The following is a 24,918-nucleotide window of genomic DNA, read 5'->3' as shown; positions in this document are numbered from 1 at the left end:
AGTCAGATTATGTGTGATGGCAAACAAAGACAAACAGCAGCACGGTCAGGTAGTCATGTTTAAAAACTCAGAATGCTGAAGGGAAAATCTTGTTTTTTTAATCAACTCTGATACATTTAGTAAGTTAAACAAATACTCATTGAATACCTACTGTGGCCGTATTACTTAATGTATAAAAGCATAGTTTAGTCAATCTATCATTGTGGAGAAAAGTATACAGATAATTGTAATTGGGAGAGGTGAGTAAGAACAACCCTAGCAACAAAAATGTTAGGTAGGGCGCCTGGGTGGCTCAGATGGTTAAGCGTCTGCCTTTGGCTCAGGTCATGGTCCCAGGGTCCTGGGATTGAGTCCCGCATCGGGCTCCCTGCTCAGCGGAGAGCCTGCTTCTCCCTCTGCTTCTCTCTCTCTGTCTCTCATGAATAAATAAAATCTTTTAAAAAAAATGTTAGGTAAACCTACAATTATGTAAATTTCACTTGCAATCATAAGAGATTCAGTAAATATCTCTCTAGCCTTCTTTTTGTTTTTATTTTCCTTACTCTATATTTGAATCCCTTTACCTACCTCTCACCTGTGACTGCCTCCTAGTCATACCCTGATAACAGACCTAAAAAACACTTTGATATTTTAATAAACCCAGACATTTAATTCTGACAACAAATGTTTAAGAAAGATTTCAATATTGGGATGCCCGGGTGGCTCAGTTGGTTAAGTGTCTGCTTTCGGCTCAGGTGATGTTCCCAGGGTCTTAGGATTGAGTCCCACATCAGGCTCTTTGCTTGGCAGGGAGCCTGCTTTTCCTTCTGCCTGCTCTGCCTGCCGCCCCCCCTTCTTGTGCTCTCTGACAAATAAATACAATCTTTTAAAAAAGAAAAAAGAAAAATTTCAATATTACTACTAAAAGTATATATAAACTGGGGTGCTGGGTGGCTCAGATGGTTCAGCATCTGCCTTCAGCTCAGGTCGCGATCCCCAGGTCCTGGGATTGAGCCCTGCGTGAGGGGAGTCTGCCTCTCCCTCCCCCTTTGCCTCTCCCCTGCTTATGCTCTCTCTCTCTCAAATGAGTAAGTAAAATTTTTTTAAAAAATAAGAAGTATTTTTAGATTAAGTAACTGTACAAATTTATAGTGCAAGCCCATTATTACATGATAATATATAATTTGGATTATACTTTGAAATGGATGCATGATATTCTAATAAACACAAGTGATTTCATTCCCACTTTAACAAATTTTATAATGTAAATATTACCTTTGTCCCTGACAGTTATTACCACATTTCTCTGCATTCTTTAAGTTGATATATTTCTTAAAGTTTTAAAGGTTCTTCAAAAAATTTTTATGCTCAGCATTCCGCACATGGTATTTCAAAATGTATTCAGTTGCCAGAAAAGCCTTTGGCCTCCTTTGTATAAAGCTGTTCTAAGAATTAGCAAGTTTTAAGAATTTAGAATTCTGGTTTGCTCAAAATCTTTTAAGACCTTTGTGTAAAGAAAATTTTATTTACAAGTTTAATATTAAGTTTTTCAGCCTTTGAGAAAGATTCCTTGAAACAATTAAGACAGTCCTGAATATAAAAAGAGAGAACAGTTTAGTTTTTATACACTAAGGATATCAGATGAAATTATTTCAGCAATCTGGGAAAAACTAAAAAATGCAACTTAGAAAAGCAAGAGAAAGTTTTTTTTTAATTTTGTTATTGTTATGTTAATCACCATACATTACATCATTAGGTTTTGATGTAGTGATCCGATTCATTGTTTGTGCATAACACCCAGTGCTCCACGCAGAATGTGCCCTCTTTAATACCCATCACCAGGCTAACCCATCCCCCCACCCTCCTCCCCTCTAGAACCCTCAGTTTGTTTTTCAGAGTCCATCGTCTCTCATGGTTCGTCTTCCCCTCCGACTTACTCCCCTTCATTCTTCCCCTCCTGCTATCTTTTTTTTTCCTTAACATATATTGCATTATTTGTTTCAGAAGTACAGATCTGTGATTCAACAGTCTTGCACAATTCACAGCGCTCACCATAGCACATACCCTCCCCAATGTCTATCACCCAGCCACCCCATCCCTCCCGCCCCCCCACCACTCCAGCAACACTGAGTTTGTTTCCTGAGATTAAGAATTCCTCCTATCAGTGAGGTCATGTGATACATTTCTAAGAGAAAGTATTTTGAAAAATTGCAGAAAAGTACTTCAACACCTAAAATCAACCTCATATTCAACAGAGATTATTAAAGATAGGGGAATGAAATATTCAACAGAGATTATTAAAGATAGGGGAATGAAAGTTTCCTGCATCTTTTTATAAAACTGTGGTGCTTTGTGTTTACAAATCTTTGCTGTGAGTACATGGGGTTTGAGGGGATTTCTATGATCTAGTAGACTCATTTGGAAATCCAACAGAATAGTGCAGTTCTTTGGTAGAACAGGCTGATACTAGGTACTTGAAGTCTCAGTTTCAGTTTCTAATCCACACTGTACCTACTGAGAGTTATTTTAGTATGCGAACAAAACTGGAAAGTTCTTACTAGTTTAGAATCTGAATAATATATCACAGCCTATCCATAAACTTTCTGGACTTGGGACAGCAGAATAACTGCTAAGCACTTTAAGCATGGACATAGAGAGCAATAAACTTTCAATTACAAGTCTTGGGTTTCCCATTTGATTCATGCCTAATTTGAGTTAGGGTTATACTGACATATGTTAGGATCGCGGAAAACAGGCCCTTTCACCCCAAGAATGCAATCTCTTTATGTGAGAGGGATGGACTACCCTCAGGTGAAACTGCCTGAAAAGTCCTAATCTCTGCTTCGATGAAAGATAGCTGATTATTTAAGGATAGACTTACTGAAAATTATGTACATCAAGGAAATTAGTAACTTCAGAAAAAATAGGTTTTTTTTAAAAGAAAAATGTAGGTTCTGCAGAAAACATTATACAGTTATACTAATGTGAATACTGATGATTTGACTAAACTTGTAATAAATATATTAAAAGGACAGGATAAGAAGACATAGAAATGGCCAAAAAAAAAAAAAAAAGTTCAAATCTCATCTACCATTATCCAAAAGTCAACATACAATGTCTCTAAAAGGGATAAATCAAGAAATACGAGGGTGGGGACATTATCACTATAAATGGGACTAAATGACATCAGAAATTGCTTTTTAAAAGTTAAGTTTTTACTCTAAGAAACAGAACTGAGAGGTAAGTTAGGGCAGGGATTACCATTTTTCACTATTAACCTTTGATTTATTTATTATTCTTTTTAAAGATTTTATTTATTTGAGAGACCGCAAGTGAGAACTGCATGCACTAGTTGGGTCAGGGAGGGCAGAGGGAGAGGGAGAAGCCGACTCATTGCTGAGCAGGGAGCCGAAGAGTCCATCCCCGGACCCTGAGATCAGGACCTGAGCCAAAGGCAGATGCCTAACCAACAGAGCCAACCAGGCGCCCCCACTATGAATCTTTTAGTATTAACTAATTCTTTTAACTACGTAAAGCATTTTTTAAAGAGTAAAGATACTCATAAAAAAATCGTTTCATGAAGGCTGTCCAATTTATTTACTTCTAGGAAAAAAGTAATTGTATCTGTTACTTAGCTGAAGCACTTAATGAGGCTATACATGTAGGATTCAGGGCAAGAGATTCAGAGTCCTAAGACATTTGTCAGACTATGAATAAACATAAGAAAATAAAACAAAATAAAAAATTTCATCTGTAAAAGGTATGCATTCCATGTAAAGTCAGAAAGCACTACATTCCTGCTTGTATTTTAATGTTCTTTTTTTTTTTTTTACAATAAAAGTCACAGTCCAGTAATTTAAACAAACTGGGTATAGTATGAACCTGGAATTCTCTAAAAAGAAATTAGTCTATTAAATATTTTAAATACTCTGTCTTTCCTTCATGTTTACTACTTAAAATGCTAAACAAAGATTAATTCAGAATATAGAGTCATGATTAATGCAGTTTTGATTAAACTTTTTGAAAGCATTTTTTTTTTTTTTAGAATTTATCTTTGGAAAGACCTTTTTCTAAAATAAGAGCTACTGAATGATACACATATGAAATGTGAGCAAGTAACTTTCTAATCATACATAACTATTTCCAAGCCAACATAATCACAAATCAACCATTTGCTTTTATAAGATGAAAACTGAGAAATGCTTTAGAGGCAAATAGCCTAGCAATATAGTTCAAATCTGTCCAGCCAGAAGTTAAAAGCAACACGGCAGTAAAAGAGGGCCTCAAGCAATTTCACATTTATAAATGACCTACTTATGACAAGATGCATTAATTTCAATAAGCAGGCAATAGTATCTACCACTGTATACAGTAATTTTAAAATTAGGGTAAAAGATGAAGAGAAAGTTGGCAATTCTGCAACACTAACGTTCTAAGACTTTTGGTCCTTGTATAACCAAGGACCATGTCTTTACTTATTCATTGACTAATATCTATGAGAAACAGAAACCTGATAGTTTTAATGGCTTTATGCTCTTCTACCCAGACTGCAAGCTTGTTATGCACCCTCCTGGACCATCTGTTTAGTGTTGGTGCTTAACAACTACATGTGCTCTTGTTTTTGATCATGCCATTCTAATATAAAACTGGTTGTAACAGATTTTTTTTTAATTTTTGAGATATTTTATATGGTAACATATAACTGCATAACATTTGCATGTCACTATGAAACATTTGAAATAAGTATTTGCATATCTAACTTCAAATGTGCATATACCAGAATGATTGCTTTATGAAAAATAATTAACTGGGTAAGCATCATCACCATATAGGGTTATCCAAATAGTAAGATATCTCTACCTTGAGAGTATCAGGGAAATGAGTGGTTTTTAAAAAAGTATCCCTTCACCTTAATTTCTCTCCCTTCTCACATCAGTCACTGCACATGATGGCAAACAATAAAACCTAGTATTATATAATCTTGTATGTATCTATAGGATATTTTCATATATATTAACATGACATTTTATTATGCAACAGAAGTGTTTTATGCACACTTCCCATTTTGTCCTACAGAATATTAAAAACAAATATATGCGAGGGTCAAGATTCAATACAGTAACTTTTACTGCTTCACCAAGAACATTTTAAAGTGAAACTCGACTTCTTTTTCTTCTAAGTACACAGTGTGAAGAATACAATGACTATCAGTACAACTTGGTACCACTCCTCAATTTGTGCTAAGGTGTCAGCAGTTTCACCCATCTTTGCTTTTGCACCATCATTTTTTTTCCAACACAGGCAAAAAAGGCAGATGACATCTTAATATTATATAAAAATAATTTTGACCTCGCAGACTGGCAGGGGTCTGTTAGGTCTCACTTTGAGATCCACTGTATTAGGCAAACCAATTCCTGTTCTTGGTATAGAGACCTGAGAATTTGGTATTATGGCTAATCAGTGTCTTCATAAAGTAAGAGAACCTTCTTTTATATGGTGGTCAACCACATGGCCAGTAACTAAAATAAAGTTTATAGCACTAACAAGGATCACTGATCTGTGATAGAACCTTCACCCATTGTCCTTAAACCTTATCATAGCGTCAGAGAGGTATGTTTAAATTTGTTTTATTTGGTATTTTGGGGTAGTATTTGCTCCAAATCCAATCAGTTCTAGAGACTCAAGAAATCTCAAACTGAGCTGATACATAATTAGCTATTTTACTTAATCAGTGATAGATTTGACTAGTACAGCTTTCAGTCACATACTATCAATTCAATAGAGAAAGGATCCCTAATCTGAAATCCATAAACCCTCCTAGAATAATTTCAATAGTTCACTTGATTAATCACCAGTGACAGGTATAATGGTCATTTCTGAGATGCAAGAAAGCCCTCTAAAATTAAAAAAAAAAAATTCAAAAAGTATTTTCCAAAGTACAATCTCTTCTAATTAACAAACTAAAATACACAGTCATAGAAACTTACCTTAAGTAAGAAGTTTTAAAATTCAGTAAGAAAATCTTTTTCTTAAAAAGACTTATTTATTTGTCAGAGAGAAAGAGGGCACAAGCAGGGGGAGTTGCAGGCAGAGGGAGAAGCAGACTCCCTGCTGAGCAGGGAGCCTGATGCAGGACTCCATCCCAGGACCCTGGGATCATGACCTGAGCCGAAGGCAGAGGCTTAACTGACTGAGCTACCCAGGCGTCCCTTAAATATATGCTTTTAATGCTATAAATTTCTCCTGAGCACTACTAACAGACTGAGCCACCCAGGCGTCCCAAGAAAATCTTTTTGCATCATCAGTTTCTCTAATATTAAAAATAAAGTCCCTATACAGAATTACTCTAAGAATAAGAATTCTATTAGGAGCAGAATAAAATTACCACAATATTGGTTTAATTTGTCCATTTCAGTGTATCATAAAAGTGCTCCAAAGGGATCACAAACTCCATTATAAGCTGATCAATTAAAGGGGGGGGAAAAACATAACCCAATAAAAAAGCATTGCTAAAAACAGATAGAAATGAAAGAATACAATAAAAAAGCAGTAGTAAAATAGAAAAGAAAAAAAAAACACATATACAAACCAAGTACTATATTGGAAAAGCTGTGATGAACTGAAAACCAAGGTAGAGGAGAGGTACACAAGTAGGGAAGTAAAGAATTATTAATAGACAAGTTAAAGACTTTGCAGCATGGTCTACAAATGGCTCAAGAGAAATAAACTGTTTTAGGGACCTCCAACTTAATAAAATAGGTCCCTGGTTTTTAGAAGACAGAGGAATAAATGAAGTAAGACTTTAGAATATTTTGAAAGCAGCCGCGAATGCAAAGTTGATGGATAATGGGATATTTAAAAGAAAACTGTGCAACACTCAATAAATACTGGACTTAACTTATGCACTGCAGAATTAAAACAAAAATAAAAACAAAACTTCTGGAGGACTATATAAAGACCAAAATTCTCTTCCAGAATAAATAACTCAGTAACACTATTTTTCAGAATAAAGTCTAAAACAGAGCAATTATATGAATACTCTCAGATAACAGAAAAATTTATTGAGAACAGCACTGCCCAAAAACACTGGCCTGAGCTCTTTCTATAAGCAAAGACAAAAACTTTGAATTGTTATAGTTAATAGAAGTATAACACAAAGATGGCTAAATTCTAATAACTGAGTAGTTAAAAATGCAACTTAATTTTTTGGGAATTGTTAAATCTCCTAGATAAGTTAGATCCTATAAATGCAAACTTTAAAGCATTCTGATAGTCCAAAAGAACTATAATAACACATCCTCAAAACTATTTCAATAAATAAAAAAATGAAATATGTATTAACAGTATGAAAATGTAAACAAGAGTACAAATACATAGCTATTGAAATGCTTCCCATATAAAATTAGGCATCACTGTCAAAACACATTGCTATATTACACATTTAAATGTTTTCAGTTGCAAGTTAAATAAAATAAATGTCCTTATTTTCTCACGCCAAATTAAGTATCCAAACTTAACATCCTCTTTCCTAGAAATACATAATTTTAATTCTGTCTGCTCAGGTGTCTGCTCAGCTAATTTAACCTTGGCATATCACCTTTCATTCTTCCCTTTCAAGCACTATTATCTAGAATTCCATCAATTCCTTGGCAAGTTCTTGAATTTGCTCCTTCTTCTCCACTCATACATCCTACCCTGACTAGAACCTCACCACCATAGGACAGAATGCTATCCATCACTACCCATCTATCTTCTACTAACACCTACTTGTTCCTGCCTATTCCTCATCTTTGTTCCAAGCACTAACACAATATAAGTTTCACTGATTTGCTGATGTAGTCTCAGTACTGCAATAGTATATATAGCGTATGCTTAATAAATATTGGATGAACAAATAAAGTCCATATTCAATTTATTCTCCAAACTAATGGCAAGGTGATTTTCCTAATATTTTTAATTCCCTAATAAGTACTTTTAAATGGCTCTACAATGCCTGCCATGTGCAGCCTAAATTATACTGGTTATTTTTCAAGTTTCCCATAATCTAGTCTACTCTGTCTATGCAAATTTATATTCTATTTCCCAACTTGGATGGATCCTCTACCAAGGCTAGTCTCCTCACCACCTCCCAAATCATAAATATAATATGCTTTTTCCTCATGTTGATTCCCCAGCTTAAAATACCCTCCTCTCCTCATTTATGGCTGCCCAAGTCCAATCATTCTTCAAGGTTTGAATTAAATCTAATTTCCTGGGGCGCCTGGTGGCTCAGTGGGTTAAGTGTCTGACTCTTGATTTCAGTTCAGGTCATGATCTCAGGGTCCTGGGACTGAACCCTGCACCAAGACCCGCACTGGGCACCACACTCAGTGTAGAGTTGTCCCTCTCCCTCTCCCGCCTTGCTCTCCTGCGCATGCACCTGTTCTCTCCCTCTCAACCAAATAAATAAAATCTTAAAAGAAAAAATCTAACTTCCTCCCCCTTGATTTCCCTATCTATATCTCTAGAGACCAAGCCTGACTTCTTTTTTTTTTTAATAAAGATTATTTATTTATTTGAGAGAGTGAAACAAGAGTACATGAGCAGGGGGAGGGGCAGAGGGAGAAGCAGGTGACCTGCTGAGCAAGGAGCCCAGTGAGGTACTCCATCCCAGGACCCTGGGATCATGACCTGAGCCGAAGGCAGATGTTTAACCAACTGAGCCACCCAGGTGCCCCCAAACCTAACTACTAACTTTCAATTAGTAGGGCTCCCTAATCTACTCTCACTAACATACACATTCTCTCTCTCACTCAAAAAAAAAAAAAATACAAAATACAAAATTCGTACAAATTAAAAAAGAAAAAAAAACCCTAGGTAATAACAACAGATTTGTTTTTAAATACATACTTGGGATCATTCACCATTCATTATAGATTCATCTTAATTATATATATTCAATACTTAACACAAAGACCTAAGTTTAAAATAAATGACATGTATATTGTACTTACAAAAGTGGAAATACAGTTTAATTCATTTGCAAAGATTTAAAATATAGAGTTGGAAAAAAATAGCTTTCAATTATGAGGAAACTCAACTCTCCATTTTCCCTCAACATTCAAGTTAATGGAGAATTTACTGTGGTTTACCCTTTTTTAACCAGTCTTGGCAAAAACAGATTAGAGTATTGCCTCCACTGGTTTTTCTCCACAATTTCTCATCCTCCACAACTCCGTAGTTATCCAGTTCTTAAACAGTAAGTCGGACCCAACACTTAAAACTAAACTATCTTCCTTGGTCCTTTAGCACCCAAGGAAAGGAAATAGTCATGTTGTCAATAATAACATTAAGCTCACCTTTTTCTAGCCTTCACTAGGAAAGTAAATTACATTAAGAATACACAATTGTTTTAAATTTCCTGAAAGACTATGGAGATATTCCACAAAGTTTGATATTTAAAACAAGCAATATACTAATATAAAATTTTAAAATTGCTAGTCTTCTTCCTCTATTAAATTTTTCTTTCATTATAACACCAGTAAAATTAGCTGTTTATTTCCCAGCTTTCAAAATACTCCTTTCTACCTCTAGTCTTAATCAAGAGATCATTAACCTTACAAAGAATAAGGAAATAAATTCTTTCTCAACTTTAGTTATGTTCACTCTATTCCATTTTATCCACCCATTAGCAAGGTCTAACCTTGGCCCTAAATCATCATTCAGAATTGCAACCTTCAAAATCTCAAATTCTGAAAGTCCCCTCTGACTTCAACTTCCTATTCCACCCTTTCTCAACTTCTTCTAATCCTACTCTTCCTTCATCCTACTGTGACCTCCAGTCCATCAGCCTTCTCCTGATGACACCTGCTTTCCTCCTCATTTTAATGCTCACACTCTATTCATTTCAACTGTTCACGTGGATAGCCCTATGTCTATCCCCAATTCTGAGTAAAGTCTACAGATCTTTTTGTCAGTTTCTGAGCAGCTAGGCATCATTGGGTAAGTTATTCAACTATGCTGACTGGCTCCACTACAAATACGTGCTTTCCAAATCTCAAATTAGCCATCAACCTTACATGACAATACTTGCATTCATCTTTAACTGACTCCCTTTGTGATTTCCTCCCAGCAGCCTTGTGAATTTTCCTACTTTCCTCAAATTTCCAGCCTTTTAATGTTGCTGTATTGCTGTTTCCTACGATCTATCACTGGCCCCTTCTGTACTTTTTTTCTGACACCCATGCCTTTTTCTATCACAAACTTAAAAGCAAATTCCTGTATCTCTCTCTATTCTAGACTTTTCCCTGAGCACCAGGCCTATGTATATCCACCTGCCCACAAGTTATTTCTCACCGTTCACCAGACACACCAAAACTAACTCAGAACTTATTTTCTACACTTACCCTCCCCTCCAAGTTTCATCCTCCTATAATGTCTTACTTACCAAGGGCACTACCATCTGCTCCTTACCCAAGTAAAAAGTAGTCATCCCAGTAATCCCTTTCTCATTCTTCATAACAAACTGGTAACCAAATCCCATTATTTCCATGCTATCTCTCTTCCATATCACTTCAACATCAGTGTTGTTTCTATCTCTATTCTGGCCCCCCTAAACACCAAATTCAATCCTTCTAAAATGCAAATGCTATCTGTTTCAATTCCTTTTATGATTTGGGTAGCCTATATTACTGTTTTTCAAGCTGGAGTAAGGTAGTGACACCTTTTTAAAAAACAAAATTATCAAGAATCTGAAGATTTGGGACGCCTGGGTGGCTCAGTCAGTTAAGTGTCTGCCTTCGGCTCAGGTCATGTCCCAGGGTCCTGGGATCGAGTCCCCACATCAGGCTCCTTGCTCAGCGGGGAGCCTGCTTTTCCCTCTGCCTGCCGCTCCCCCTGCTTGTGCTCTCCCTGACAAATAAATAAAATCTTTAAAAAAAAAGAAAAAAAGAATCTCTGAGGATTATTCTACAGATATCCTAAGAGCCCAAAGACCCAGTATGAGAAAGTGACTTAAGAAACTAGTCTTATTCTATGAAAAAAAAAAAAAAAAATCAGTTGTGAATGATCATTGCAAAAGAATTTTATTAGCACCTCTCGAAAAAGAATTTAAATTACTGAAATGAAAACACAAAATTAAAATTCCTAAATTACCACAGACCCCCCCCCCAAATATCTGTAGACCATCATAGCATCACTAGTTATGATGTTTAATTTTATGTGTCAACTTTGATGGACCACAGTGCATAGATATTTGGTCAAATATTATTCTGGATGTTCTATGAAGGTGTTTCTTTGGATAAGATGAACACATAAATCAAAAGACTTTGAGTAAAGCAGATTACCCTCCATAATGTCAGGTGGCTTCATCCAATCATTTGAAGGTGTTATTGGAACAAAGGCTGACCTCCTAGCAAGCTGCTTTTGAACTCAATGCAATTCCCTGAGTCTTCAGCCTGCCAGCCTGCTACCCTGCTCCATCAATTTGTTTTTTTTTTTTCCTAAGTCTTACATTTATTTAAATAACCTCCAGTGAGAACAGAGTGGGCCAACTACTACCCTTTCCTCGTAATACCAATGGACCAATACAGGGAGAGTAAGCATACCCTGCAGCCAGCCTGCCAGCCACTCGAGTGAGGGGCAGGGTACCTCTCAATGAGGGCGGCCCCAGCCACGGCCTGTAGCTGGGGGAGCGTCCACTGTTGAGCGAGGGTTTTTGATGGTTTCATCTACCGACACGATAAGGCAGGTGGCCTCAGAGGCTGTGGTCAGGGCACTGATGCGCACCATGGCTGGCTCCCACACGAAGGCCTCAAAGTTGTCAGCAATGTCCTCATTGTTGATGTCCACTCCGTACCACATGCCCTCCTGCGCATGCCGAACCTGCAGCTTGTTGAGGATGTTTGTGGCATCAAAGCCAGCATTGTCACACAGCTGGCGTGGGATAATTTCCAAGGCCTTGGCATATGCCCCAATCAACAGCTGCTGTTTTCCTGGAATGGTCCTTGAGTAATCCCACAGGTACTTGGAGAGCTCCATCTTAACGGTCCCGCCACCAGCCACCACGGAATCATTCTTGATGGCCCTCCTGGCAATCATGATGGCGTCATGCAGGGACCGCTCTGTCTCCTCCATAAACTGCTCAGCACCACCAGGAAGGATGATAGTGCAGGTCTTGGCCTTGGGGCAGCTAGTGAAGAAATTGTACCTCTCGCCTCCAATCTGGGTCTCTTCAAAGACCTGGCAGCGGCCCAGCACATCTGATGATAGAGCATTCACATTCATTTGGATGGAGCCTCTGCAGGCCATCATCGTCCTCTTCAGATCCTCCTCCAGCACTCGGCCAGCACAGAACATGTCCCTGTCGGCAAAGTACTGGGTGGCCACATCCCTGATGGGGAGTTTCGACAAGACGACTTTGGCTCCAGAATGATGGATCCTCTCTAACTTGTCATAATGTTCCATTCAGTATCAACAATTGCCCGATAATCCTCAACCATGTGGACTCTGATTTCAGCATTATCTTTCTCAGCTTTCAGCTCAAGCTCAACATTTAAATGGCCAATCACTGGATTATTGTACTTTTTGGGTTGCATTTCAAACCCAGCATAAGAGAAAGTCTTCTTGAATGTGATGCCTGCTACCAGCTGGGACTCCTCTAGGACATCACCTTGCACCTTCTTGATTCCAATTATTTTAAGCTGCAACAAATCATTGAGCATTATCACCGAATCCACCACCATCTTTGCGAAGAAGGCTTTCTGCTGGGAAATCAGCTTGGCGCTCAGAGCAGTCATGGCACACTTCTCCAGCAGCTTCCTCTGCTCCACTTTATCTTCCTTCTTCACGGTCATAGCAACCTCTTTGATCTTGTTAACTGCGAACTGGGTGGCAGTGCGGAAAGCTCAGATGGTGATCTGTGGGTGCAAACCTTCCACCACATAGGGTTTCACTTGCTTCAGAAACTGCAGCCAGGAAGGTCACTGAGGTGGTACCATCACCAACCTCAGCATCTTGGGATTTGGCAATGTCCACTAAAGTCTTTGCTGCAGGATGGACAACATCAAGGAGTTTCAGAATTGTGGTCCCATCTTTAGAAATTATTGCTTTGCCTCGGCCATCTACAATCAGCTTGTCCATGCCACGAGGGCCCAGGGTGGTTCCTACAGCCTCCGCAATCACCTGGCAGGCACTGATGTTACTTACAAGCTGGGGGATGCCTTGGGAGCTATTGGTCCCCTCTTTCCACAGGATAACTGGTGTGGGCATCATTTTGGAAGCTTATTCAGTGGCTCACTACTCCTCCTGTCTTTTCTGCGTCTGGGCGGCCAAGCCCCCATCAGTTTTTAAACTAGCCAATCCTCCACAATCTCATGAGCCAATTCCTTAAAATAAATCTCTCTCTCTCTGTATACACACACACACGCACACGCACACACACCCCTTGGTAGTTCTGTTTCTCCAGAGAGAATATGAAGTAACACATGTCTCTATAGGAAAAAAATCCAATCTTCTTAACATGGTATCTAAGGACAGTCTCCCAATCCCCACCTCTTCAAACTCATCTCCTACGTGCAAGAAGCATATAATCTCGGGGCACCTGGGTGGCTCAGTCAGTTGGGCGGCTGCCTTCAGCTCCGGTCATGATCCCGGGGTCCCGGGGTCGAGCCCCGCATCGGGCTCCCCCCGCTCGGTGGGGAGTCTGCTTCTCCCTCTCCCTCTGCCTGCAGCTCTGCCTACTTGCATGTTCTCTCTCTATGTCTCTGTCAAATAAATAAGTAAAATCTTTAAAAAAAAAGAAAAAAAGAAGCATATGATCTCTGCTTCGGCCATACAAAATAACCTATAGTTATTTTTGTCACATATTTATGCCCCTTTTCACGCCATTTTCCTCCGACTCCCACGTTCCTGGCTCCAACTTACCAGATCGGTCCTACTCGAGGGTCACGTCCTGGTTCACATCTCCCCCCTTCCTCTTGGTGCATTATTTCAAGAACACAATCCCACTATATAGCACATTTACCACACTGCAGTGTATCTGCATGTTGTCCCCCTCACTAGTGAGCAAAGATCACACCTTATTCAGCATCATATCCCCAGCTTCCAGCAGATAGCTTGTGATACAGTGAGCACTCAGAAATTACTCAACGACTAAGCTGATCTCCGATGGAACCATCCCTTCAGCCTTCTCACCGAGTACTGTATTTAGATCCTGGCAACACGGATCTCAACCCCTAGACCCACTCTGGCGCTCCTCAGGCCACGCCCTTCACCACTGGGCAAAGAATCCATGGAAACTACAGGATATACCCATACACTTCCCCTCTTAGATTCCATTGCAGTCACCTGGAACTCTGGAATTTCTTGCCCAAATATCTCTAACCCAATTACAAGGCTTGCACAGGAATCTTTCCTAGGTCTGTCCTGAGGATGGACTATGCTACAGACGTATATACCCCTGTGCCAAGGACTACTGTTTGGAAGAGCTTGGATCTTGGGCATGCATGCAGGGTGTCCACAGGCATGCACATGAGACCTGTCTGTGGTGTTAGAGCTAGGGATGTGGGGAGGAGGTTGGGCTCCACGACATTCTGATGTGAAACCGAATACTTGAATTCTCAATTCTATAAATTCTAAATTTGAATCTTTCCTTTTAAGTCACTCTGAAGGTATATTTTTCAAGATAAAAGATCAGAACATAGCCAACAGTTTATTAGCCTGGTTTATAATCTTTAAATATTTAGGCCTATTGTGGTAAATGAATGCTTGCCCTGAGTCTCACAAATGTCAGAATAAAGTTGATGGTTTCATCAACCTAGTTTTATTAAATATTGAACTAGCAAAACAGAGCTAAGATAGCACAGGAATAAAATCAGACGTTACCTCTTTTTATTGCACTTCACTTTACTGAACGTTGTAGATAATTACATTTTTTACAAATGGAAGGTTTATGAAAATCTGTTAATCAAGTCTATTGGCACTATTTCTCCAACAGTATTTGCTCACTTTTTTTTTTTAAAGATTTTATTTATTTATTTGACAGAGAGAGACACAGCGAGAGGGAATACAAGCAGGGGGAGTGGGAGAGGGAGAAGCAGGCTTCCTGCTGAGCAGGGAGCCCAATGCAGGGCTCGATCCCAGGACCCTGGGATTATGACCTGAGCTGGAGGCAGATGCTTAACAACTAAGCCACCCAGGCGCCCCAGCATTTGCTCACTTTCTGTCTCTGTGTCACATTTTGGTAATTCTTGCAGTATTTCAAACTTTTCATTACTATAGTATTTACGGTGATCTGTGATCAGTGATCTTTGATCTTGCTATTGTAAATGTTTTGGGGGTGCCACAAACCACATCCATGTAATACAGTAAACTAACCAACAAATGTTGTGTGTGTTTTGACTGCTCCATCAACCATCCTGATCCAGGAATTAAATTTATAACTTTCGAGGTAGTTTCTTCCTCTATACCACAGCAACTCTCTAAAAGTAGCTAGCTTGGTAATGACTAAATTATTAGACAGACATCTCTTAATATCAGCTAAAATCTCAAATATCATTTTTAAATGTTGAAACATTATGCTTAGAGTGGGACCAATCTGTTTCATAAATCCTAAACGAAGGTCAATTGGTGTTCTGAAAGAGTGTAGTTAAGAACTGATGTTCCTTGGGGCACCTGGCTGGCTCAGTTGGTAGAGTGTGCCACTTGATCTTGGGATTGAGTTCAAGCCCCACATTGGGTGGAGAAATTACTTAAAAAAATAAGTAAATAAAATAAAAAAATAAAAAAATAAAAATAAAGAATTGCTGTTCCTTTGAGTTTCCCATATTAATACATGTGATAGAGAAAATTTTCAGTTAAAAAATTAAAAAATACTCCCATATGTAGCAACTACTTTTTGTTCTCTTATCACTTTTTATAGCTTAATTAGATATGAATCAGAGAATTAGACAATCACAATGGACTGCTCTTAAAGACATCAGTCCAACATAAGGCTGTGGAAAAAAAATCTCAACATGTTCGACATCATCAGTAACATTATTGGAAACCAAACCAAAGTCACTGTATATTCTTTTTTTTTTTTGTATATTCTTTTTTTAAAGCTTTTATTTATTTATTTGAGAGAGAGAATGAGCACAAGTGGGGTAGGCAGAAGGAGAAGCAGACTCCCCACTGAGCAGGGAGCCCAATGGAGGGCTCAATCCCAGGCCTCGGGATCATGACCTGAGCCGAAGGCAGACGCTTAACCAACTGAGCCACCCAGGCACCCCAGTTACTGTATATTCTAATACCATACAAAAGCATGGACTATGACTTGTTCTTATAACCTCAACTCAGGCTAGACATAACATAGGTGGGGAAAATATTCAATAAAGGTAATTAAATAATGAGACAGAGAAAGAACAAAAGAAGAGAAATAGAAGACAAGCTAGGGGAGCCTGGGTGGCTCAGTTGGTGAAGCGCCTGACTCTTGGTTTCAGCTCCAGTCATGATCTCAGGGTCATGGGATTGGGGATCGAGCCAGCTCCTTTCTCAGGGAGGGTCTGCTGGAGATTCTCTCCCTTTTCCTCTGTCCTTCCCCACCACAGTCATGCTAACTTACACTTGCTCATGCTCTCTCTCATTCTCTCTTAAAAAAAAAAAAAAAAGGTAAAACAAACTAAATTCTACAATACTAAAACTGGAGTTCTCAAAATTTTAAAAGTTAATAAAATTATAAAATGTTTCATTCACTCCTTTGACATTTAATAAAAACTTGTGACATACCAAATCTATGCTAGGTGCTGGTGATACGTAACAAAAATCTCTAGCCTCTAAATGCTAACTATCTAGTAGCTGCAGCACTTTAACACAATTTGGTAAAGACAGATATGGGATGATAGGGGAGAGAGCAACTAACTATGCCAAGAGACTTCAGAGGTTGTTAAAGAATGAGCAAAAACTTGCTAGGCAAAAAAAAGGGGAAAGGGCACTGTATGGAAAAATGATTATAATAATAGAAATAAAACAAAGATCAATAGCTAACAATATTTAATCTTGCCTTTTGCTAAGCACTGTGCACAAATTATCCTATTTGATTCTCATAACCCTGTGATTCCTTTTATCCTAATTATAAATGAAGAAATTGAGAAGTAACTTGCTAACGATCATACAGCTATATAGAGGTGACACCAACAGAGATTATGCAAAACTAAGCTGTGAATGATCATGATTTGTTTGAAGGAACAGAAATAGGTAGGTATGGCCTAGCAAATGATAATACTAATGATAGCAACCAACACTGGGGATACAGTGGTCAACAAAACAGAAAATAGATACTATCTGTGCCTTAATAGAGATTAAGTCTACTCCAGGAAGGAAACATTATCCTTCATCCCATAGATGTAGGAACTGAGATTTCGAAATACTAAGTAAATTGTTTAAGGTCATATGCTAATAAGTAGCATAGTGAGAATTAAACCCTGTCTGACTTAAAGTCTGTCTGACTCAAAGCCCAAATTTATTCTACTTTACCACATTATCTCTCCATTATTCATATATTCAACAGAAGTATATCAAGTACCTACTGTATGTCAAGCACTATGCTAGGAATAAAGATGAAAGCTACAGTCCATGACTTCAGGTTAGTCAGTGGAATCAGACATACCAAGAGCTGCAATCCAGTGAGATAAATGCTATTACCAAAACACATTTAGAGTCTTAGAGAAGCACATATGATCACAGATGAGAAGAAACTTGAAGAGAGGCAAGCCCAAAAGTAAGACCAGTCAGGGCTACCACATTAATTCAAAAGTCAGGGATGCATCTAAGAAATATTTAGAAGATAAATCACAAAACTTGGTAATAAGACAGCAACTATGACTATATCCTAAGTGTGTTTTTAAAGAAGCAAAAAACAAAAACAGTAAACTCAACAAAAAATATGAGGTCCAATGAGAAAACCTGAGATGCCCATAACAAAATTCAGAGTCAATGCCATACTTGGGTAAGAAACCCATATATTTTATAAGTCATTTTAAGGTCGTTATAGTCATAAAGTTAACACAATCTACTTTTGAATCTTTTTTTTAATTGAAGTATAATTAACATACAGTGTTATATTAGTTTCAGGTGTACAATATATGATTCAACAATCCTATACATTACTCAGTGCTCATCAAGGTAAATGTACTCTTGATCTCCTTTATCTATTTTATCCCTCTTCCATCCACCTCCCCTTAGTTTTGAATCTTAAACATTCATAGAACTAAGGAACACTTCTCAGTTTACTTCCTCTATTAGACAAATGGCTTCTTTTAGATATACTTTTACGAAGCTGCTTCTCAGAAAATACTTAAGGAGAATCTACATGACCATGCATCATTTAATTTTTGTCCCTGTTAATTTTTTAAGTTAAAAAATGATTTTCATAATAGAGGACTTCTAAAGTTCCTTCCAACTCAAGATTCTAAAACAAGAAAAGCCATAACAAGTATATCGTAACGGTCAGTAGAGATCTCTATAGTTATCTAATGCGGTTGAATCATATCATTGTTCTGATACCATTAACAATGTTCTCAATATTTAAAACCCTAATATATCCATATTTTCAACTGCTTAGGTAATATGAATACACACTTTTTAAACTTTAGGATTATGAAATTCACAATGGTATAAACTTGCTAAAATTTCATAGAAAGTAATATTCAAAATGGGTTACAGAACTGCATGACATCTCAAATAGAGAAATGATTATTTCTACTGTCACCAAGCCCAAGTCTGATAACTTGCACTGAGAAAGAAAGATTTCATTTGGTTGAAGTACAAAAATGCCCTGTGGCATGCAGAAGAGCTGGCCCATCACTCCCAATCTCTAAAGAGCTTCCCCTTCCCATTAAAGAGGACTGATGCCATGTCACAAGCTCTTACAGAAATTCTTTGATTCAAAGAGCTACTCAATGAAATCCAGGATTCATCTCAAAATGCAGTGAATCGCAAGTGAACAGATTTCAAAATTATAAGGCAGAGCTGGTAAACTGGCATGAAGAAGTCAATGCACACAAGGTCCAAAATGGCAAATCCAAAGACACTAATCAATATTATTACTTTTAGTAAACACTGTAGATAAAAAAAAATTCTACCATAAGCCTTCTATAACAAAATTCTATGTCACAACTGAAAACAGGAGTACAAGAGTGGCAGGCCAAAGGTGTAATTGTAAGTATATGAACAGATTTCTACTTTGGCCAAGATGGAATATCAGGAACCAAATTTACCCTCTTGCCTGAAACAACTGGAAAAAAAGGACAAAATATATTAAGTGTTTTTCAAGGCAATGGACATCAGGCAACAAAGGACAGTAGATCCTTGATAGGTGGGAAACGTACAAGATGAATCCTCAATTGCCCCAACTTATTACTTTGAAAGAGTTCCTAGGCCATACAACAGATGGAGAACCCAGGTAGAGCAATGACCTCCCTGAGGTGAGGTGGAACTTAATCTAGAAACAGCAAGGTGACTGTCATATACAAAGTAGAGAACCTAAGAATAAAGAGGTTCACAAAAAAATCCAGAGATCTGCAGAGGGTATCCCTCAAGTCTTCCACTGAGTACTTTTAGTATATACACATGTGGAAACTACCCAAGAACAGTGAAAAAAACCACCAAAAAGGATTAGAGGGAACACCACCCAAGCCTCACACACATCCAGGAATACCTCGTTTTCACCACCCAAAGTACTCAGAGGGTTTTGCCAATAGAGTGACAAAGCGGTACTACCTGATACAACTTAAAAGCAGGATCCAAAAAGATCAAACTGTTTCCAAGTAATTTAACTATATCCCAGAACAAAGCTCAAGAATACCTAATGAAATACAAAAATACCCAGTACCCAACAAGGTAAAATACCAAATGTCTAACATCCAATCAAAAATTACCAGGTATGCAAAAGCAAGAAAACGCAATCCTTTATGAGGAGAAAAATCAATCAAAACCAATCTAGAAATGATACAGACAGAATTAGTAGAAATAAACCTTAATTTAGTTATAACTATATTCCATATGCTCAAGAAGCTACAGAAAAGACAAAGCATCAAAGCTATAGAAATGGGAGATATAAAAAAGGACCGAATTTCTAGAATAAAACTGTAATGTCTGAAATGAAAAATATGCTGGACACAATTAACAGCAAATTAAACATTACAGAAAAAAAGATTAATGAAGTTGGAGACATAGCAAGATAATCTAAAATGAAACAGAGAAGACTGAAAAAAACTGAAAAGAACATCAGTGAACATCAAGCAGTCTGATTTACATGTAATTGGACTTCCAAAAAGGGAAGTGGGGGCAGGAAAAATACACACACACACACACACACACACACACACACACACACACACACTTAAATATTCTTTATAAATATGTATTTTTTAAAATAATGGCCAAAATTTTTCTGAATTTGTTAAAAACCACAAACTCACAGATCCAAGAAGCTCAACGAACTCCAAGCAAAACAAACATGAAGAAAAGTATATAGTTTTATTTAGAAAGGGTTCTCACTCACAAATTCTGTAAACAAATCAGAACAAAGTCAGAAATGACTTAGATTAAGTCTAACTTTTAATTTAACTTACTGGGTACAGTCAAGTGACAATTTAATAGAGTACATTAACTTGAGTAAAGTACTCAACAGAAATCTTAATGATTTTTTTTATTTGAAGATTTTATTTATTTATTTGACAGAGAGAGAGAGACAGCGAGAGCAGAAACACAAGCAGGGGGAGTGGGAGAGGGAGAAGCAGGCTTCCCGCTGAGCAGGGAGCCCGATCCCAGGACCCTGGGATCATGACCTGAGCCAAAGGCAGACGCCCAACGACTAAGCCACCTAGGCGCCCCAGAAATCTTAATGATTTTAAAGTTAGCAAAATATAGCTTTAAAAACAATGTATATTTTGTAGCTCTATTAGGCAAATAATTCATTAAAATAAATTTATCTTATTTTAGCAAATTATTTTTTAAAAAACTAATGCCTACTTCTTCCTTCTTTTATTAATTTTCTTTCCTTTTAATTTATATAGGTCATTCAGAACAAAATTAGGACATTGAAAAAACTTTTAAAAGAAACTGAGAGGTGGAACTGAAAACAGAAGCAGATTTGAGGTTTGGAATGGAGCTCATCCTCCAAAAAAAAAAAAAAAAAAACCTGGCAACCACTATTTTGAAACACCATTACTTTCAAAATATACATAATGTATTTTTAAATATAAAACTGCACTCAAAATGGAAACAAGCTAAAGTGTCTGTTTTTAGCACCTCCGCTAACTATTCAGGACTCAAAAAAATCTAAGTATTTTTTGGAAAAAGAATCATTCAAATAAAAAACATTAAAGTGGAAAACAAGGGGTGCCTGGCTGGCTCAGTCAGTAGAGCATGAGACTCTCAATCTCAGGGTCATGAGTTCAAGACTCACACCTTGGGCATGAAACCCACTTTAAAAATAAATAAATGAAGTGGAAAACTAAAGTAATGTATTTTCCTATTTTGTAAAAACACCTTTTTTTTTAGGGTTCAGAATACAATTTCAAAATTTTCTGTCTAAAAACAAGAGAGGGGAACAAATTCTGAGTATCTACTGTAATAGCTACCCTTCCTGTCATGTGTGTTCCCTAAAATAGAAGTCAATTTAATTATTCTACCATTTTGCTTAGAGAATAATGGGATAGCTCAAAGACAAAAAATAGTTCCAGGGGAAAGCTGCCAAAAATATATTTACTAACCCTGGAAATAAGTAATGTCTACATTCCTTTTTCCTTTCTTAAAGAAAAAAATGTATACACACATTTAGATAATATATATATACTTCTTTGGGTGCCTATACAAATAAAACACCTTCAGAAAGTATATAGTAGTATAATACTTCCCTGTAGGATCAACACATACATCAAAACAGCACACAGACTACAAATATCTCTGAGCACACAGACTGAGAAGTTACCACTGGAACATTTATGAATGTGACTTCTACATTTTTTAAATAAAAAATCTAAAAAGAAACATAATTTCATACAAAATACAGAAATGACACTTTATTAGCCTATTCACAGTAGGCTTATTCCTTAGTAACAATTATTTATTAATAATGCACCAAATTCCCACATATATAAAAGGTAAGAATGCCTTGAAATTTAAAGTTCCAAACTACTCTTGTAATCAGATTCTATTCAAGAGACAGAAGGCTAAATACACATTATTTTGAGCACAACTATAACATTCAGAGTTTGTACTTAGAAAACCTACACAGATGTACTTAGAATGCATGTATGCTACAATACCTATAATGATAAAAATGGTTTTTATTTCACTGATCTACCTACCCTTATGATTTTGATATCAATTCCCATCCTAAAAAAACTTTCCTACTTATTACAAACCCAGTATCACAAACATAAAAGACAAAGATTTTCCTACTAAATCATTAGTTGTCATCAAGATGTCAGTTACTGGCATTTCACAACTCCCTTAAAAATACTTTAAAATGATCTCCTAAATATTAATCTGTTAATTCACATAATAATCTCAACAGACTTGAGTTACTGTACCCACTTAAATTACTTGCTACAGCAAGAGTTCTCACCAATCAGAACTGTTATTTGAAATTCTCTCTTCTGAAATCTGTTATTATTTCACCAGTTTCAAAATTTGAGCCACTTATTTTTAGACACAGAGGTTAATAAGAAACATTTCTGCATCAAATACACATAACTTCACAGTAGAGCCTTTATTCCCCCTCAGGAAACTATTCTCATATTCTATTTTTACCAAATTATTGGAGGACAATATGGTTTGGATTTCAGCACTGAAGACAATAAGTGACAATACACGGTTTGCAGAATAAAAATTAAAGTTTCACAATTTTAACAGGTATAATTATTAGGTTGTGATAAATGGGCTGGTGGGCACGTAAGACTATCACCCCTTTCAAGGTCCAATTCTTAAACCACCTGAATTCTTTTGGCCAAAGAACCAAATTAGGAGCCTCAAACATAAAGTCTCTAAGTTCTCAGTATACCCTTTTTCAAAGAAAACAAGTTACCTAGAAAAGAGGAAAAGGACACTTACATTTGGAGCATGACCTGGTTCAAGAATACCCCATCCACCAAAGCCACATATTCATCCAAGTTGGTCCCATTTCCTGCAGCGAGAGGTCCAAACGTTTTAACCTAGAACAGAATGATCATTTAGGACACGAACGCCCATCTCCATCTCCGCGGCGACAAATAATGCAGCAAAATGTAAAATAATGCAGCAAAATGTAAAATAAATATCCAAAACCCTACTTACCCAAGTGACCAAAGGGCTGGTCATAAACTGCTCCAGAAGGGGAGTAAAAATCTCGTTCTCCATTTTACAGATAATGTATTTGAAAAAGGGAACTACCACAAAAATACGCCTAGGGAAGGGATCACTAAACGTAGAAGTAAGTAGAAATCAATGAAAGTCCATTTTGGCACAGGAAGAAAATCCCATCGTGGAGGGGAGAAAAACTCTCCCTCCTCAAAAAACACCCCAGAGGGGAATGAGCCGAAAATCCGAGAAGCGGCTTCGACAGCAGCCACGAGCGGCAGCTTGCGCTGGAAATGTCTGTACCGGGCGAGGAGGGGCAGAGAAAAGGCATCTGGAGGAGGAGGAAGGGAAAGGGGGCTGGAGCAGCAAGACAAAAAGCCCGTCAAGGTTGCCCAGCTTCTAAAGGAGCCAGACCAGCGCAGCTGCCCGCAACGAATTAATCCCAACGTGGGCTAAATTAAATACCACGTTAGATACCACGTTAGGGGTTCCGAGCAGCAGCCAGGCTCGACCTCCGCGTTCCGCTCAACACGTTCCACCCACCAGTGGGCATGGAGCCGCTTCGATCCGCGGAGCCTCCCCTGCCAGCAGCCCCTCACCAACGACAGGCAGGGCTCGCCTCTTCCCCCCGAGCAGACACCATCCCTCCGCCGCCCTCAAGCCTCGCCTCCAGCCCCCTTCCCCTCCCGGGGGGTGGGGGCTTGAATGGGTGTCCCTAACCCCCCAGTTTCCTGAGCCCCGCAGGCTTTTCAGCGCGCCTCTGGGAAGCCCTGGCACAAAATCACCGCCGCGCTCCAGCCTCCTCCTCCGCCCTCTCTGGAGGAGCCGGAGTAACGGCCCCCGAGCCGCAGTGCCGCATCACACCCCGCTCCTCGCCGCCCAACCAGAGCCACGAGCCCTCCGTCAAAGGGAGCGCGCTTCTCCCTCCGCGCCCATATCCTTCCGCCGACTCACCGCCCCTCCCGCGCCGCAGCCTCTGGATTGTGGGAGAAGAAAACCGCTGCATGAGCGCGCTCCCGAGCGCGCGCGCCCCCCGGGTCGGCCCCGCCGCCGCCCAGATTTTGGCGGCGGGCGCGGGCGTGGACGCGCTCGCTGCAGCTGCTGCGGTGACCCGCGCCTCGCTCGAGCCCAGGACTGTTGCCAGGGCGTGGGGGGCGGGGATGGGGAAGGCAGAGGAAGGGGTCTCTTTGCTCGGTCGCTCATGCCTAATTATGGTTTATTTCCTCCCCGAGTGCCTTCTTTGATGTGTGAAGGAGAGGGAACGAAATCCTTCTCTTTTAAACATGAGGGATGCAGACTGCCTTTTTCGGACAGTTTGATTTGGTTTCTTAAGCGTGCTTTCGCCCGCAAAACGGAGTAGGCAAACTCAATGCAGCAAACAGCAAAAGAGGGACTTGAGCTGCAAACTTGGTTTTGTTTTTTCTTTTTTCCTCTTCTCCTTTAAAAAATCCAGGTCACTAAAGCATGAATGCTCTTCAAAGTTGCAAGTGAATGTAGTAGGATTTTAAATAACCAAAGCTGTCTTTCAACATGGTATTCCCTGACTAGAGCAAACGTGATTCAGACATTGTTGTTTGATTATCTGGCAATTGAAAAAAAAATCCAAACAAAATCAAGAGCTACTAAAAGGAAACATTTGAA

At 38.5% G+C, this 24,918-nt stretch overlaps 1 protein-coding gene and 1 pseudogene across 5 annotated transcripts in view; both read right to left on the bottom strand.

Moving 5' to 3' along the window:
* Positions 1-24,190, bottom strand: part of CCDC88A (coiled-coil and HOOK domain protein 88A) — a 117,017-nt gene extending 92,827 nt beyond the window's left edge. For all 5 annotated transcript variants that reach the window (XM_028103946.2, XM_028103945.2, XM_028103947.2 and 2 more), the window contains exons 1-2: positions 23,275-24,190; positions 23,053-23,153 (exon numbers count right to left, since the gene is read on the bottom strand). In XM_028103946.2, the coding sequence (XP_027959747.1) occupies positions 23,053-23,153; positions 23,275-23,337 (164 nt within the window). In that variant the 5' untranslated portion in view covers positions 23,338-24,190. The remainder of the gene's footprint in view (positions 1-23,052; positions 23,154-23,274) is intronic.
* Positions 11,611-13,230, bottom strand: LOC114209772 (T-complex protein 1 subunit eta pseudogene; annotated as a pseudogene).
* Positions 24,191-24,918: the final 728 nt, after the last annotated feature.

This window comes from Eumetopias jubatus, unplaced genomic scaffold (genome assembly GCF_037043125.1).
Source record: "Eumetopias jubatus isolate StellerSeaLion01/CBP00866 unplaced genomic scaffold, mEumJub1_p1.0 scaffold_9, whole genome shotgun sequence".
Lineage (NCBI taxonomy): Eukaryota > Metazoa > Chordata > Mammalia > Carnivora > Otariidae > Eumetopias > Eumetopias jubatus.
This window is presented reverse-complemented; position numbering and strand designations above follow the sequence as displayed.